The sequence below is a fragment of the Zalophus californianus genome, chromosome 12 (genome assembly GCF_009762305.2).
Source record: "Zalophus californianus isolate mZalCal1 chromosome 12, mZalCal1.pri.v2, whole genome shotgun sequence".
In the NCBI taxonomy this organism is placed as follows: Eukaryota; Metazoa; Chordata; class Mammalia; order Carnivora; family Otariidae; genus Zalophus; species Zalophus californianus.
This window is the reverse complement of record NC_045606.1, coordinates 85,845,264-85,862,678: the sequence shown is the minus strand read 5'-3', so window position 1 is coordinate 85,862,678 and position 17,415 is coordinate 85,845,264. Positions and strand designations below refer to the sequence as shown.

The 17,415-nt window shown below is 52.4% G+C and overlaps 1 protein-coding gene across 6 annotated transcripts in view; it reads left to right on the top strand.

Moving 5' to 3' along the window:
- PLXNA4 (plexin A4) overlaps positions 1-17,415 on the top strand; it is a 571,205-nt gene that overhangs the window by 494,606 nt on the left and 59,184 nt on the right. For all 6 annotated transcript variants that reach the window (XM_027573479.2, XM_027573477.2, XM_027573480.2 and 3 more), the window contains 5 exons: positions 2,638-2,734; positions 3,126-3,316; positions 7,083-7,234; positions 11,406-11,523; positions 16,851-16,987. In XM_027573479.2, the coding sequence (XP_027429280.1) occupies positions 2,638-2,734; positions 3,126-3,316; positions 7,083-7,234; positions 11,406-11,523; positions 16,851-16,987 (695 nt within the window). The remainder of the gene's footprint in view (positions 1-2,637; positions 2,735-3,125; positions 3,317-7,082; positions 7,235-11,405; positions 11,524-16,850; positions 16,988-17,415) is intronic.

Below are 17,415 nucleotides of genomic sequence, written 5' to 3'. Positions count from 1 at the left end.
GTGCGGTGTTTGTAATCCCCACTTGGCAAATGGGGAAACCGAGACTTACGCTGTCGGCTCACACGCACACAGGTGGGCCCTGCAGAACCCTTTCACAGCGGTGTGTGCGAGTACGTGTGTGCACACACGTATGAACACACAGACCATACGGATTTGTGCTCTGAGCTCTTCTCCGGCCAGCTGCGTGTGACCTCGTTTGTGCACACGGACACACGCATGCACGCATATGCAGAATTTCTTGCCTTGCTCTCTGGGGGACTTCAGCGCCTTCCTGAGAGAGGCCTGGAGGTTCTGTTGAGCTCTGGCTGACGGGCCCCTGGTTACCACCTGCTGCTTCCACATTGAATCCTGACCAGACCCTGGCCTGAGAAGCAGGAGCCAGGCTTGGATCCTGACTTAGCCCCCCGCCCCATTCCAGCATCCCTCCTCGAGTGGAGGCCAGAACAGCCTGAAGCCAGCCCTTAGCACCTTTTCTGCACTGGGGCCTTGGAAGAAGGAGATAGATGGGAAGGAGAGGAAGTGGAGCTTGGCTGGAGGAGGGGAGGGGAGGGAGAGCTGGAAAAGTGTTCTCTCCCTCTCCCCTTCCCTACCTCCTCTCCCCCATGAACTTCTTGCTCCCGCACACCCGTCCTGCACATCCGTCTCGCAGGGAGTGGAGATGCCCTAACTCCGTGCAATACCAGAGTCACTAGAGTTGTTTGTTTGAAATGCATCCCCATCTTCCAGTTCCAGCAGGTCTAGGCGGAGGCCCTGGGATCTACATGTAGGCCCCCTAAATGACTCTGACGAGTGGGGCCCCCAGACCACCCTGAGACCCACCAGCCTAGAGAGGACAAGGTTTTGTGAGAAAGCTCAGGACGGCTTAGAGCGACCTAGTCTGACCCAGAAGCAAAGAACGAAGTCTCTGGGGAGCTGATTGCTGCACTACATGGCAAAAGGTTTATGAGTCACCAGCTGAGTTAAGCGGTCATCAAAGGCCCCACGGTTGTTTCTGCAGGGCTGGGAGCTTTGCTTGATTCTATTGGCCTGAGCCCCGACCTTGGCCCTGGCCCAGGTGTCATGGGTCACAAGGGAGATTCTATGAGAGGGTGCGTGGTACAGTGCAAACCACCATCACTGTGGGGCAAACCCTGAACGTGGCTCCCTGGCCTAGGCACATGTCTCCAGGGAGCTGGTGAAAAATTGCGGAGCGCTAGGGGAGAGCTGAAGAGGGCTGGGCGCCACCTCAGTGATGCGTATGCGTATACACATACGTCATGGCGTGCTCGCGTTCGTGCTGTAACTCAGGAACTTAGGGCAGTTTCCCAGAGGAGGACGACTGACATCTCCTCTAGAAATCTCTATGAATTGGCTCCAGAGGGAGAGGCACCGGGGACAGCCCAGAGACCCTCCCCAGGCTGTGCATTCCCGAGGTTCTGTAGCCGCCCTCCCCTTAGTGAGGGACCAGCAGCTGGTCAGCTCTGAGGAGGGACCATCTGCTTCCTCCATAACGTCCGTCACACTCCCCACACCCCAGCCCCTCCACAGTTCAACTAAGTTAAAAGAGCCTTTGGCTCTGCAAATACCGCTTCAAACCAGGTCTCCTGGACTGAACCCCTCCAGCAAATTGCAAGCCCTCAGCCCCTCCTTCACAGAAAACCTGTCTCATTCCCGGTTCTTCCATCCACCCCCTGTGGAGGGCAGAATCTGGTGGAATAATGAGAAAATCACCGGGTACGGATTGGAAATGCTGCCCTGGGCAGGCCCAGAGTTCCTGTCACCTACCCCCCTTCTCTGGAGATTGAGAAGTGTCTGTGATAAGAAGGCAGATATGGGGCGGGGGGGTCGGCACCTACCCCTCCTTCACCCCCCCACCCCCGCCCCCAGCACTCAGTCCCAAGGCAGAGACCCAGCTGGGTGGGGCACTGAAGCTGAGGAGAGCAGGGCATGGAAGCAGGACCCAGCGAGGGCCCTGTGCAGGCCTGGAGGCAGCTCCCCCATGGGCAGCCACAGAGCTGGGGCCTGGCCTCTTTGAGCCAGCAAAGGCCTTTGGGGTCTTGACCCAGATTCCCAGGTTTGGGGCCTAGGGTGTCCTCGGGATTTCCCACCTCACCTGTAAGCCCTCCCCAGCTCTCATCTCTCTCTCTCATCTGCTCAGCTCCTGAGGAGTGCAGCCCCTCCCTTTCTAGTGCGGCACCTGCGACCCCTGCCTGGGAATTGATCAGGCCTCTCCAGGTCTTTGATAAAGCACCCACCTCCTCTGAACTTGTCCTAGAAGTTAAAGTTCCTAAATTGAATCAAGGGCCTTGGTGGGGGCCTAATGGCGGGGTTCCCCTGGACAGTGAGAGAGGACACTGGGAAAGCCCAGCTGGTGGGAGCCAGCATCTGTGGAAGGAGAACAAGTAGCTTGCTCTCATCTGCTCAGGGCATCTACTTTCCAAATGGGCGTCCCATCCAGGCCTCACCTGCCTCCTGCCTGCACCCCATTCCCTGAGCCACGCCTCCCCAGGTGTGCACCCACACTTGTGCTCGACACACGTACAGTTATGGCGGGTCCTTAGCCCTGAGCACCCCTGGGAGCCCCAGGCTGAAGAGCCGGCTCTCCCTAGAAATCTCTGTGACCCAGCTTTTTTCGTTGCTACCCCCAACCTGCTACAGTATTCGTATGAAGGGATGGAGATCAACAATCTGCCGGTGCAGTTGACGGTTGTGTGGAACGGGCATTTCAACATTGACAACCCAGCTCGGAACAAAGGTGAGGAAGTCGGGCCCCGGCGGGGAGGCAGGGCAGATGGGAGGAGTGGCTCTACATTCCAGGGCACCTGTGATTCTATCCCTCCCTCCGGCTCTGAGCCTGCTCTCCTCGCCTCTCCACTGCTCCGAGACCTCCCAGGTGTGGGCCCACCGTGGGCAGTGGCTCTGGGGCCGACAGAGCCCTGCCGATGCTGGAGGGAGCCCCGCTTCCCAGTCCAGCTTCGCGGCCCGGCCCCGAAGTTCTCTTCTGGTCTTCTCTGTGTCACAGTGGCTAAAGGAACAAGGCCGCTTGTGGCTCATCCTCCGAGGCTGGGACTACACTCCTTGTCCACAGTGCCATCCGCTCCTGCTCTCCCTCTCACCCCAAAGGACCTCTTGCCCTTCGTCCACAGTTCACCTCTATAAGTGCGGAGCCATGCGGGAGAGCTGTGGGCTGTGCCTCAAGGCGGACCCGGACTTCCAGTGTGGCTGGTGCCAGGGCCAGGGCCAGTGTACCCTGCGGCAGCACTGCCCCGTGCATGAGAGCCAGTGGCTGGAGCTGTCAGGCGCCAACAGCAGGTGCACCAACCCCCGCATCACAGAGGTAAGCCAGGGGCCTCGGGGCCGCTCTGGGTGGCCAATCCAGTCCCTGCCAGGCGTTGCCGTGGTGACAGCCACCACGCTGATTAGCAGGGCTGGCTGGGGGCATCCTTGTTTTCCTGCCTAGCTTCCCCAGAAGCTGTGGGCTTGGTCCTTCCCTTATCAAGGAAGGTGGAAAACAGAGAGGGGCTCGACTGTCCTGTTGGAGTCTCCACGTGAGCTATGTCAAACATGACTCCAAGTCCTGGCCACTCTCCCTTTGTCTCTAAGAGTCTGGGGGACGAGGCGGTTCAGCTTCATCTGGGACAACCTCACACAACAGTCAGCCATGAGCTGAGGCTGCGTGGAGCTTCAGGGCACAGAGCCCAGCCCTTGGGAGGTGGAGAGGGTGGAAACTGTGAGACCCCTGGACTCACTCAGATGGCAGTAGATGCCGCCATCTACCCGCCTAGAAAGACCTAGGCGGGTAGATGGCAGAAATGGATTTGGAGCACCGTTCAGGAGGGCCCGGGGACACAGGCGGAGCGCAAAGACAAGTGAGGGGCAGGGCAGAGCTAAACATGCAGAGAACGGGGCTGGAAGCCCAGTTCTGCCAGCTAATTGCTGGGTTTCCTGGGGCTAATTCATCACTACCTTCATGCCTCAGCTTTCTCCCCTGTGCAATGGGTCTAAAGTTCCATCTCACAGAGGAGTTACAAGGACTGTAGGAGAAAATCATGCAGAATGCTGGCTCCATGCAGAGCCCCTAGGAATCTCACCAACCTCCTCAGCCATTTTTGACACTGTTAAAGCTGTTCCCTTCCATGTCTAGGCCAAGGGGATCACTGTTCCTGGGGTTTATTTATGTCACTTGCTGTCTTAACCTCCCCACTCCCAGAAGAAAGACCCCCTTAGACTCCCCCACAACCGTGCTCCCCTGGTAAAACAAAGAAGAGGCGTGCAGGTCTCAACGGCGGGACCCTCTGTGCCTTCAGCACAGTGCTTTGCACGTTGTAGGTACTCAGCACCTCTTTGCCATGGCGGATGATGATTTTAATAACAAAGCAGAGAGGGGCAGAGACAAAAAGAGGAAAGGGAGCACAGTCTCTTCTCCATGCATAGAGTGGCAGTTATAATAAGAGGCAAATATGGGCGTGGTGCTTCAGTTTGCAAAATATTTTCCTATCCATTACTTTGTCCATCCTCACAGCAACACTGCCATATGGCTCCTAGGGCTGTCACCACACCGTACCACAGACCAAATGGCTTCAGTGACAGAAATTCCTCGTCTCTCAGTTCCGGAGGCTGGGAGTGAAGACCCAGGTGTGGGTAGGGCCGGCCCTTCCGAGGGCTCTGCAGGAGGACCTGCTCCGGCCTCTCTCGTGGCCAGCAGCCCATGATCTTCTCCCTGAGTCCCATCTCCTCGTCTTTCTGTGTGTCTCTGTCCAAATTCCCCCTTTATATGAGGATGCCAGTCCTGTGGGATCAGAACCCACCCTAATGACCTCATTTTAACTTGATGACCTCTGTAAAGACCCTTTCTCCAAATCCGGCCACGTTTGGAAGTACTGAGCATTAGGATTCCCGCAGAGGGATTTGGGGAGGACACAATTCAAGCTAGAATGCCTGCCAAAGCCAGGGTTAGCAGCCTCCTTTCCCAGATATAAAGAGCTGTGCTCAGAGATGCTAATGTCCTCTCCCCAAAGCCTAAATCAAACAGGTCCTGAATCCCAGGTCTCTGGATTGCTCCACTAGTGCTCTCTTTCACCACGGAGGCAAGACACGCATAGATGTACTCCCTCACCCCTCTACTCACAACCATGCACACACACCAGGGATGTGTACAAGCAGGTAGGGAGCTTGACCTATGTGAGCACACGGCCTCCCTCAGCAAGGCGGCCCCTCAGCGGTGGCCCTCTGTATGTGCCCCCCACTCCAGCCCCTTCATCTTCCACATCCCTGGTTTTCCAGACATGGGGAGTTTCCCTTAGCCTCTACTTCACTCTCCTGCATGCGTGGGAATCTCACCAGCAATTCTCAAATGGGGGTAAAAGATAGGCATTTAACCTACAGAAGTATCTGAGGAAGGAGGGCCCTGGGCCTGCCCCGCAGAGCCCTTAACACAGAACCATCCCCGGGGGCTGCCACGCGTGATTGCTAAGAGTGTGTCTGCCGCAAACAGCGGGACTTGCTTTCTTCTTGGCCTGAGATCAAGAAAATCACAGGGAGGAGATGGCAAATTAAACAAATCTCCCTGCGAGGGAGGCTATTTACTGGCTCCACACTGGCATTGGCCCTCTGGGGAGCTGGGGAACCAAGGACTGCGCCAGACATAAAGCTCCTTTTTCAGGACAACATGCCCAGGCTGGAATATCATGCATCCGCTGCTGCCGGGGGCCAGTGGGGCTTTGGGGACTGGCTGGGCAGGCATTTGGGAAGGACATGCACTCCCCCTTCCGGCCCTCCCTACATCTGCCCACCTCCCTCACATAGAAATGGGCCCATGTCTCCGAGGGACCTATCTTTCCACCGCCACGGGAACACACGTGAAAACCCTCACCCTCATGTGCACACTCGCCCACAAACATGCATGGGTAGGAAGAAGGAACCATCTTAACTTGTCAGTGAGCAGCCTTCCCCAGGGAAGCTGTCCCTCCAGCCTGGTTTCTTTTACTCCCCCCTCCCACCCTTCTCCAGGCTGTGACCTTTGAGGATAGAGAGGGTAGGAAATGTTAAGAGGTGGGCTGTCTGAGCTCCTTCAGCTGGGATCCCGCGGACATTGGCCAAGATCCAGGCGCTGGTGTTGAGAGACACCAGGAATGGGAAATGTGCCCTCCTCTGGTCTTTTGAATGACAGAAGAGGCTGGTGTAGAACATCTTCTGCCACTAAAGTCACTACCGTGGGATGTCGCGGTTAGATCGTGGCAACTGTACATAGCACCTACCTCAAAGCAGGCCCCTTGGCTGTTGATTCCCAACATTTCCATCATGGGTTTTTTAACACCAATGGTGACATCTGAGGAAGAAAACCCAGTCATTTGGACCAGTATAGGAAGGTAAAGTCTAAATTAAGCCCATCTCCGTTAGAAACCAAGCCAGACAGTGAAGGCAAAGGAGCTGTGGCAAATGCCCTTCTAAATCCAGGAAAATGCTGGGTAGTTGTGGTTTCCAGCCCAATGACAACTCAAGAAATAAATATGGTGCCATCACTGAGAAGTCCACAGGAAGTAAGACACCATTCTTGCGCTCAGAGACTCAGGATCCGAAGGATGAGGAGGAATCAGACACAAATCATTGTTACCATGAAAGGAGCATGACATTTCTGTGGAGAGAGAGAACAACTGGTTATGGAGAAGGGACATCTGAGAAGGATCTTGAAAACTGGGTGGCTTGCCATAGTGTGGAGGGCCGTGGGTATTAAGAGGGCTTTTTTTTCATTTTCCTTCAGAATGGAACAACACAAGCAAATGCCTAAAGGCTTTATTCCTTGATTTTCTGTGAATTACCCTGTAACAATGTGGATCACGTTCCATCCCCTCATCTCTTCCACAAAATAGGAAGGCGAATGAGGGGATTTGAACACTGTTCCTAATACCACATGCAAACATGGACTGCTCTACCAGAAGCTCCTGCCATTGACAATCCCAGACCTGGGTGCCCTTGTGGATGTGGGTCCAACTCAGAGACTCGCACGGAGGTGGGGAAGAGCCAGACGCCTCTTCTTGCCCCAGCAGCAAGTGGGGGATGGCTCTATCTTGGTGCCTGTCCAAATCACTGCTTCCTCCCTCCAGATAATCCCAGTGACAGGTCCCCGGGAAGGGGGCACCAAGGTCACCATCCGAGGGGAGAACCTGGGCCTGGAATTCCGGGACATCGCCTCCTACGTCAAGGTGGCCGGTGTGGAGTGCAGCCCTTTGGTGGATGGCTACATCCCTGCAGAACAGTAAGTGGAGGCCCCATGAGACTTAGGGTGCTGTGGCTATCTGGTGTTGACTCGCCTTCCCTGGCCAACAACTGACAGCCAATGGCCAACGGTGTTAGAGACTGTTGGGCTGGTGGGGGAGGTAGAATGCCCCTAACATTCTAGTGTCCTCCCCAGCTCTTGAACTAGCTAGCTGCCATATTGGCAAGCGTAGTAAGGGGACATGGGGCCAGGAGGGAAGAGAAAAGTGATCGCTACCTCCTTGGGGTGTGGCCATGGGTGGTGACAAGACAAAGCAAAATGAAAATCTGCAAGAGAAGTATGAGTTCAGTTCCCAACCCCCTCACCGTCCCCAAGTCCCCACTCCTGTCCGCCTCCAATTACGAAAGAAGCTGAGGCTCTGCTACTTTCTGTGGAGACTGAAAATGAAACCTCACACCCACGCCAGCCTGGAGGCCTCTGGGATTGTTTTTTTCCATGCAAAGGCTGCTGGAGCATGGAGTGGGTCATTCCGTGAGCAACCTTTACCTCCCAGCCCACCTGTTAGAGGAGATGTGAGAGTCATGTATCATTGCCTTGTAAATAAGTAAATATAATTTTCCAGCCCAGCAAACACCCCATGAAATGTTTACCAGCACAACAGAATCTATATTCTATACCATCTCTGCCGCCCCACCCAGAGCGACACCTAGCCACTTGTCTTTAATAACAAGTAGGTTATTGACCCTTTCTAGGTCTCCCTTGGATACGGCAGCTTACCTGTCCGCTTGCTGGGTCTTGCCCAGATTTAGTGATTCTGGAGCCATCAGTAACACCATCTGATTTCCATCCGGAGCTTCCTAAAGCACTCTTAGTAGAGCCTGTGACTGAAGGATCTACTCTTGATGGAATTCACCTCCCTGGTCCCTCATGGCTTATTTGCCCAAAGAGCTTTCTGTGGCTCTTTCAACTTTTGGAGTCCTTCCTAGAACAAAACCAAAGCCAACTGCTACCAATCTACTGTGATTTGGGGAACTTTAAAATGCCCTATTCTGGACCTGCATAGCCAAACAGAAAATATATGATTATAAAGTCACATGATTGCAATATCGTGGTACTAGTTAGATCAGTGGAAGAAGATGGAACACCCAGAAAAGAATCCTGATACGTAAAAATTTAGTATGTGGTAAAGGTGACATTTCAAATCAGCAAGGAAAGCCAAGATCAGTCAATAAGCAGTGGGGGTTAACTCTGAGAAAAAAATATATATATATAACCAACCCTCATTTCACATTATACACCAAAATAAATTGCAGACAGATTAAAGAGTTAAGTGAAAAAAATAAATCTGTGGAATGATTAAAAGAAAATGCAGGTGAGAATTTATTTGATTTCAAATAAGGGAAGTGCAACTGTTCTAACAGCAAAAGAAAAAAGTTATAAAAAAAAGATTAGGGGATCTGAGTATATAAAACTTAAAATTTATATGTCAAAAATCCATGTAAACAAAGAAAAATATGAACAATAAACTGGGACTAGCGATATACCCTATGACAGTTAATACACGCTTTTTCTTAATATACAGAGGTTCCATAAGTAAAAAGGCAAATATCGCAAAATGGGCAAAGAGCATGAATGAGCATGAATGTGCAGTTCACAAGACAAAGAACCAAAAGTCATAAAAAAAAAGTTAAATAGCATTAGTAGTCAGTGAAATGAAAATTAAAACAATGGGGAACAATTTTTAAAAAGTTAATGCCCAGTGCAGATGAGAAGCATGAGAAATAGCACACTCATACATTCCTACTTGGAGGGTAAATTGGGACACACTTTGTGGAAGGCAATTTGGAAATGTGGATTGAAAGTCTTTAGCCTAGTCATCATATTTCTAGAACTTTACTTAAATAACCAGAATGCACAAATATTTTTTTGCAAGAATACTTATTTTGGTCTTATTTGTAATCGTGGAAATGTAGAAGCAATTTGTATATTTTAAAATAGGGAATTAATCAATTCTTAAATTATTTATTGTACATGCACAGGACAGTAAATTATATAGCCATTAAATCTGATATTGCAGAAGAATCATGACCAGGTACATACTCAAGGTGTATTAGTGAGAACATCATTCACCAAGCAGAATAGAGTTTCTAATGAATTCTGTAAAAGAAAAACAAGACGGAAAACCTGAACGCCAGAATGTTGACAGTGGATATTTCTGGGTGGTTCAAATGGGGTGAGAGGAGGTGTCTGCATGGCAAGTGTTTTTATGCACTCTCTCTTTTATCTTTATACTGAACATGCGCTAATTATGCTATCTGGACAGAAAGGCATATATTTTTTACTGGACTCTCGCCCAGAAATTTTTTCTAAGAGAGACACAGAACCTAGAAGCCATAAAGTAAAAGAAGGAGCCACTGAACCACAGACACTTTTAAACTTTAGTGTGGCCAAAGACATTATAAACAAAGTTGAAATACAGATGACAAGCTGGGAGAAAATAATTGCAATACTTACCAGTGCAAAGTTAATACTCCTCATTCAGCAGCTCCTACAAAAAGACAATTCATTAGCAATATAAAGAGATAGCTTCAGACCAATCGAAGGAAACGCTATCTAAGATTTTTTTTTACAACCACACGCACATACTTGCAGATATCTGCAACATCACTAGTAATCAGGGAAATAAAAATGACAGCAAAAAAAAAGGGATCATCTTTCCCTATTATATTGGAAAAACTTTCAAAGGATTGATACTATCTGGTGTTGGCAAAAGAGTAAAATAATCTCACTCAATTGCTTTTGACAGAAGTACAAATTGGTAACGACCCTGTGGGACCATTATTTTCTTCCACCTATCAAACATCACATACATAAACAATGACCCCACAAGCTCCCCACTTAGAGCCTTATCCTAACAAATGTGCAATGCTTGAGGATACGTGTATAAGTTGGTTCATTCTGCAGGGTTATTTGGAGTAGGAGAAAAATGAAGGGAAGTTAAATGTCCATCAGTAGGAGGCTGGATAAATAGACAATGGTGCAGCCGCGGCATGAAGTGCTGTGAAGCTGTCAGAAAGGATCTGGTAGGGCTGTGCATGCAGCCACACGCGGCAAGTCCGCACTGGGCTGTGCAGTAAAATGACCGGGGTTTGGGACAGTGGGTAGCTATGTTTCACGTTTCTTTTAAAAGTCATGTATGTGTTTATATAGGTATGCTTGTATATAATTGTACATGCAAATATATATAACACTTATGTTGACATGTGTGCGTAATAACCATGCACACACACATATATACACATACGTGGTGCATATGGGCAAATATACATATTTGGGCAAGTTGCCTAACTTTTCTGTGCCTCAGCTTCTTCATCTGTAAAATAGAGATTTTGTATATATTATATATTACATATGTTTGCATAGATCTAGAGAAAGGTCTACAAGTATATATATGTATATATATATACTTTATATATATGTATGTGTATATATATATATATATATATATCAAACTTTGAAGAGAGATTAGGAGTGAAGAAAGGGACACTTATTTTTACTGTCACACTTCTGTACCGTCTTGTTTTCAAGGGGTATGAACAAATTTTGTAATTAAAACAAGGAACATTTTTAAAAGGGGACAAATGTATGGCTCTTGTCTACCCCTCCCCCTCCCCCCAAGCAGGAGTCTCTCCTCTGGACCAAGCACCCAGCTGGGGCTGGGGACAAAAACACTCCACTGAGGCAGTCCATGCAGTAGGAGCCAAGGGCCCCTGGGTGAGGGTCTGAAAACCTCAAGTCCGCTCCTGGGTCCCTGTCCGACGTGCTGTGGGCCCTTGGGAAGGTCACTACCTCTCTGGGCCCTGCCAGCCGTGTTCCCTAAGCTGTTTGGCTGACACAATCCCTGCCCCCTGGTTCACAGTTGAGGGGACAATTCCTGAATGAGAAACTGAGTGTCTCGGGTCAGAACACAGGGGCCCTCCCCTAGACCCCTCACTTGACAGGGATGTCCATGGAGACAACCCTGTAGGTTGCATTTCCCAAGAACCAAAGAGGAGCCTTGCAGGGAAGAATCTTTCCCCTCCGCCTCCCCTGCCCTTCCCTGAGACCCTACTGCAGAGTAGGGGCCAGGGGAGGTGCAGGGCCCAGGGGTCACATCTGGAGTCCTGTGACCCTGCTGTGACCACGGGGACCTGTCCTCTCTTTTCTGCAGGATCGTGTGCGAGATGGGGGAGGCCAAGCCCAGCCAGCACGCAGGCTTTGTGGAGATCTGTGTGGCCGTCTGTCGGCCCGAGTTCATGGCCCGGTCCTCACAACTCTATTACTTCATGGTGAGTCCCGGCCACTAGCAACCTGCCCAGGCACGGGCCACAGACCGCATGACCATGGTTATGGGCCGGGCTAGACCTCTGTGGGCAGACCCCGAGCAGCTCGTGGGAGTCTGTCCTGCAGTGTGAGAACGCAGCCCTGGAAATCTGAAAGACCGGATTCAAATCCAAGCCATGCTGTGTCCGGCCCTGATCCAGGGAAGCCACCCTGGCTGTCGGGCCCTGCATCCCCCTCGGGCTGAGTGGCCTTGTGTCTGGGCCAGGAGGGGAGCCCTGACTCTGCCACTTACTCACAGGGCGAACTTGGGGACATTGCTTAGCGTCCCAGTGTCTTCATTTCTAAAACGGGGGTGATAAGACTTGCATCTACCCCACAGTATTGTTGTGATAATTACATGAAGTTGACGCATCACTTCCCTCATCTGCATGGTTTCTGTGCCCGCAGGACTGCTGTGCCCTGAGATTTCCGGGTACACTGGCACGCCATCATTTCTATCCCATCATCCGCTTTCAGCCCACCTTCTCCACTCCCCATCACCCCATCCCATGACCTCCTTAACCCCACCCCCATCCCGCATCTCCCCTGCACCCCCACTCCACCTTCCTCTAAGCCACACCATTACCCTTCATTGCACACCCCTCCCTTCCCTTCCTGTGGCCTGTCTGCAGACCTCACCCCTACCGCCACATTCCCTCCAGCTGGGACCCTCGCTGGCCCTACCGAGGCAGCCCCTGGTGAGGGGCTCTGGGGGGCAGGGGCTCTGGGGACCTCTCAATCCCATGCGGGAGGCATGCGTGTCTCTGCTGTCCCTCACGCTGCCTCATTTTCCAAACTGTCTTACCATCCAGGTCACTTCTGGGGCTAATGCCGGCTGTGATAAGATAGTTTCCTCATGGTTCCGCGCTGCTTTGGGAAGCTGGGAGCCTGAAGTGAGGGACTTTATGCCTGGGTGTCAAATGCTCCAGGACACATCACAGGGAGCCCACTTTTCACCCTCCCTTCCCCCACCGTCCGCCCCTCCTCCCCTCTCCTCCCTCAGCCTTCCTCCCGCTCCTCCTTTCTCCCTTCAGCTGACAACCATGTGTCACCTTGCACGATCCCTCCCCCTAGATTGTTTGGTAAATATTTGCTTCATTGGTTGAATCTTACAATTCGGTGGCCCTGGCTTGTGGGTATTCAGGGATGACTCAGACCCTGCACAGCCCCTCCCTCAGGGGGCCCGCGGTCTAGAAGGAGAGGTGGAGTGGAGGATGGATGTACACTCAGACGCGACTGTGGTGGGCGCCAACCCTGCCAGAACGTGCATCAGAGGTCTCTTCCCGCTGAGGCCCTGCTCTCTCTGCTCCCTGCCCTCCTCCTGAAAATCCCCCCTCCTTCTGCATACAGTTGGTCAGGCTGCACACACAGGAACTCACGTAGAAGAACACACATATGTGATGGATTTAATGGATGTGTAGGTTTCCCCATCTCTTTAGGATTTGTATGCCCACCTTCTTCTCAAAGGCTCCGCGGAAGTTTTCCAGTGGAACCCAACACACCTGCACACAATTAGCGACACATGAATACTTGTGTATAGAGAGAGAGGGTATGTATACTGAATATGATATTGATGGATCTCTACATAAACTGTCGATCCAGTGGAGTTGAGATACTGAGGGGGAGGGAGACAGACAGAGAGGCAGAGACAGCACTCCCCAAGTGTTTAGAGGTGTGGCGTGGCTTGCCAAACTTGGGCATGAAATCCAGCTCCGAAGTTACCTGGCCACCGTGGGAACAGGGAGGATGCCCCTGTGTGGGCAAAGCAAGCACTGGGCTTCCTCAGCCAGTCAACTGCCCCGAGCAGTTTGCTTCCTGGTGTCACTTGGTAGTGACAGAATGGACGGTACTAGGGTTGGCTGAAGCTTCCTTGGGGTGTTAGCCATCTCTGCCACGTCTCACCTCTGTGACTCACTCCAAGGCCACTAGACCTCTGGCTGTCCGGCTGTCACCTCCATGACCCACCCCGGCTGCCGGCTCCGACAAATAGTGTGTCCCCCTCACTTGCCCATTTCTGTCAGGGGCTTGTCCCCCGGCCACAATTCTGGTGGGCTGTGGCTCAGCTTCCCTAAATTCCAGATTTCAGCCACCCCATCACCATGTCCTGGAGTCTTCCTTCTCCCATTCTCTTCGCTGCTGCAATGACCTCCTTAAATCCCTGACGTTAAAGGTCTGAACCCATTCTAATCGACCCTGCCCTGCAGAATACTGTTTTCATCATGTTAGGCCCACCTCAAGAAGGACCAGGGCGCCGTCCAGCCTTCTCAGTCTGGCCTGCCCCGTCCATCCAATCCTGTTTCCCAAGGCTTTGCATGGCCTGACCCCTCTCCCTTCTCCGTCTCCTTCCCCACTTTGCCCCAAGCTGCGTCCTCCTCGTTAGTCCACGCCCCGCTCGTGAGCCCCTCCACGCCTTCTCTGAATACACAGCCCACGGCGCCCACGGTTCTGTGGCTCACTGGGGATTCCATGGCGTCTGCCCGCCCACACTAAACTGGGCGTATGTCTTGGAGCCCCTGCTCCTCTGTTCAGACCAGTAGGTCTTTGGAGATGAAGCCCTGGCCGTTTACTTCTTTGCTAGCCCCCACTGCTCAGGCAGTTCTAAACCTCCCTGCGTGTTGGAATCTCCTGAGGGGCTTTAAACAAAAGGCTCCGGGGGCCCCCCTGAGCTAAGTCACATGCTACGGGGGGGCACAAAGCTCCCTAGGAGATTCTAAGTCAGCCCAGGCTGAGGACCACTGGCCTAGGAGAAACAGAACTTAGAGAACAGATACCATGTGCCTGTCCATATGTGGCTTCAGGCTTAATTCTTACAACGAGCCTATGTCGTATTCAAAAGCCGCTTCTGCTCTCAGGTCAGGCCAGCCTGGCCTGCATTGTTTGTGCTCTGGAGCAGGATGCGGTTAGAGGCAGGGTATCGAGGCGAGGCTTCGAGGAAGAAGCTGGGTGGAGAGGCAGGATCTGTACGAGGCAGAGTGTGATGTTCCGTATGAATCTGGAGCAGTGGGAAGCTGACCCTGGCATGAGGTTTGGAAATGCACCAAAAGATGGGAAGAGAAGGGAGGGAGAGGGGAGGGGGTTCGTGGGAAAAGAAGAGGTGGGAGCACAAAGGTAGGTCGGGAAGAGATGAGGGTTGTTGCCACAAGGCAAAACGGCATTGGTCCAGTAGGGCCACGGGACTCAAAGATTTGTGTGGCTTTTTTTTTTTTTTTTTTTGAGGGCTACCTCTGAGGAACGGTACTGGGGAAGACTTTCGGAGAGGAGACCTCAGTCTCGTCCCCAGTCCCCAGTGTGCGTTTAAGGGCCCAGTCACTGAGGCTGCCCCCACAGAGCTCCTAGGGGGCCAGGGTGGGAGGGTCACCCCGCAGGTAAGAAAAGACAGAAGGACCCTCTCTCATGCTCCCCAGCATCTCAGAGCCTTCATTGCCTTCCCGTTCTGCTAGGCAGTTTGCAAGGGGCACAGAGAAGCCCCTGACTCTGCTGGAGTCCTGAGACAGCTAGAGAACCCCTTCCCAGGGCTCCTCTGGGGACTTGGGGCACATTGGAGAGCCCCTTTTCAGGGATGCCTCTCAGGATCTGGGGCATGCTGGGGAGCCCCTTCCCAGTGCTGAGGTTGGGAGTAAGATCTGGGTCTAATAACTCAGTTTCCCGCCACAAATCAGGCCAGATTCTGATGTGTGGGTTTATTCACCCAAAACCCACCCGCTAAGGCCAGGGGATCAGCATTCTTGGTCTTGTTCCCAGTTCTGTCCCTAGAGATTTCCATGGAGGGAACCTTTCCCTTCCCTACCTCCATCTGGGAGCCAAGTGAAGAGGTGGCAAATAATACAGAATTTGATTTCCCGTGCAAACCCACCGTGAAATATTTATGAAGCATGACTTGAATAATTAATCGTTTCTCACAACTTTAAAACATGTCTCCATATCATCCTCTCCTCACCCTAGAATAATTCCCCCGCCCAGCCCACCACTGCAGAGCCAACAGGGATTACTCAGTTCCATCCCTTCTAGAACCCCACCCACAGGCCGCCAGAGAACCTCTTCTTTCCATGTTGCTCCCACCGCCATCTATGGGAACTTGGGTGGGTTTTGACTCTATCTCTAGGACTACCCTTGCCTTGCACAGACTGCACTCTCTTTCCCTTCCAGACAGCGGGACAGAGGCACCATTTGTGGGAGGTGACCCCGAGTTACAGAACCAGAAAACCAGGAGGCGCCTTTGAGATAACTCGTTTTGACCCAGCTCTCCGATTTTACGATCAGAGAGGTTACAAGGCTTGTTCTGGGTCACACAGCAAGATCTAGGCAGAGCTGAAAAACCAAGCCTCTTCCCACAGCCTCACCCCACCCTCGTCCGGGTCTCCGTTTGGGCCAGGAGCAGCTCTGGAATGAAGCATTCCTTTGCTTTATGGGTGCCAAGGGGGAGGCCGGGCTCAGGATCTGCAAGGACCTGGTGGGCGGCAGGGCGGGTGGGCCCCTGCAAGCCGCGGTCAGAGAGTCACAGGGGCTCCTTCTGTTCTCCCAAGGTGTTAGGGATTGAGGCCTCTCCGTGGGGAGGCGGCCTGCCGGCTGCGAGCCAAGTAAGTTCAACTTTTGGTGCGGAATTCTTTAAGGGGCAGGGGAGAGAGAAATCTTCATTTAAATGCAGAGACAGGCTTCTCACTTGGGACTGAGGAAAGTTTTTTCCATTAAAATGCTAATGAAAGAACAAATCGCAACTCCAAATCCTCAGCTCACAGGTGCCCCCTCCCCCCCATCCTCACTCAATCCACTGACCGTTCTTCGCTTCTCCTCCTGGGTTTTCCTGGGGCCTTCAGGACCCATCGTTCTGGCCTCTGGGTGTTTGGGCAGCTCTCTGGAAGAGGCCTGTGGAAGGAGCAGATCACCTTCCCAAAAGCAATTGGAGAGGTGGTAGAGAGTCAGGGCTCTGGAGTCAGATCTCAGACGTGCCACTTTTTAGCTGTGTGACCTTGGGAACTTTACTTCATGTCTTTGAATCTGTTCTGTAAAATGGGTAATAATACCTACCTTGTAGAATTGACTGGGCACATACCTTATATAGAGATGGATGAAGAGAAGGCCTGCCAGTTAAAACACCAGCATACAGCAGCTGTTATTATTACTGTTGTTAATAGAGAGGTGTAAACTCCCAGGGTCCAGAACGCTGCTTATCTACACAAGCCCAATAGGACTTAGTGGGCACGTTGGGAGGCCACCGTTACTGAGTGGCTCTGGGAGTGGGGAGCTGCCTCTTCAGACCCCGGTTGTGTCTCAGGCCAGATCCTTTCCTGAACAGACGCTGACTCTCTCGGACCTGAAGCCCAGGCGGGGGCCCATGTCCGGGGGCACCCAAGTGACCATCACGGGCACCAACCTGAACGCAGGCAGCAACGTGGTGGTGATGTTTGGGAAGCAGCCCTGCCTCTTCCACAGGTAACTCACCTCCAGGCTGGGCTCAGGGGCTCACAGCCCAGAGGGTGGGGCCCATCGGGCTGCCCCAGGGCTACAGACTTCCGGGGCTCACCTCTTGGAAGTGCTTTCTCCTCCCTGAGAAAGTGGCCATTCTCTTTGAGGGGGGATGGTATGGGCATACCTGACTGTGGATGTTTTTGGCTCAGTCTGGAGACCTGCCAGGCAGCCCTTCCCTAGTTGGGCCATTCATTGTTATTGCCCACCATTTAGCCTCTGTGCCCCTATACCAACCACTGTACGGAACCCTAGGGTTTCCCAGGACACACTGGGGAATCTAGAGCCCCTGCCCCCTGCTGCAGAGCCAGCTGGGACTACTGAGCCTCCTGCCCAGCTGGCTGAGGTTGAACCTCCCAAGGGCAGCCGACTTTCTGTCCCCTGGCTCCACCATC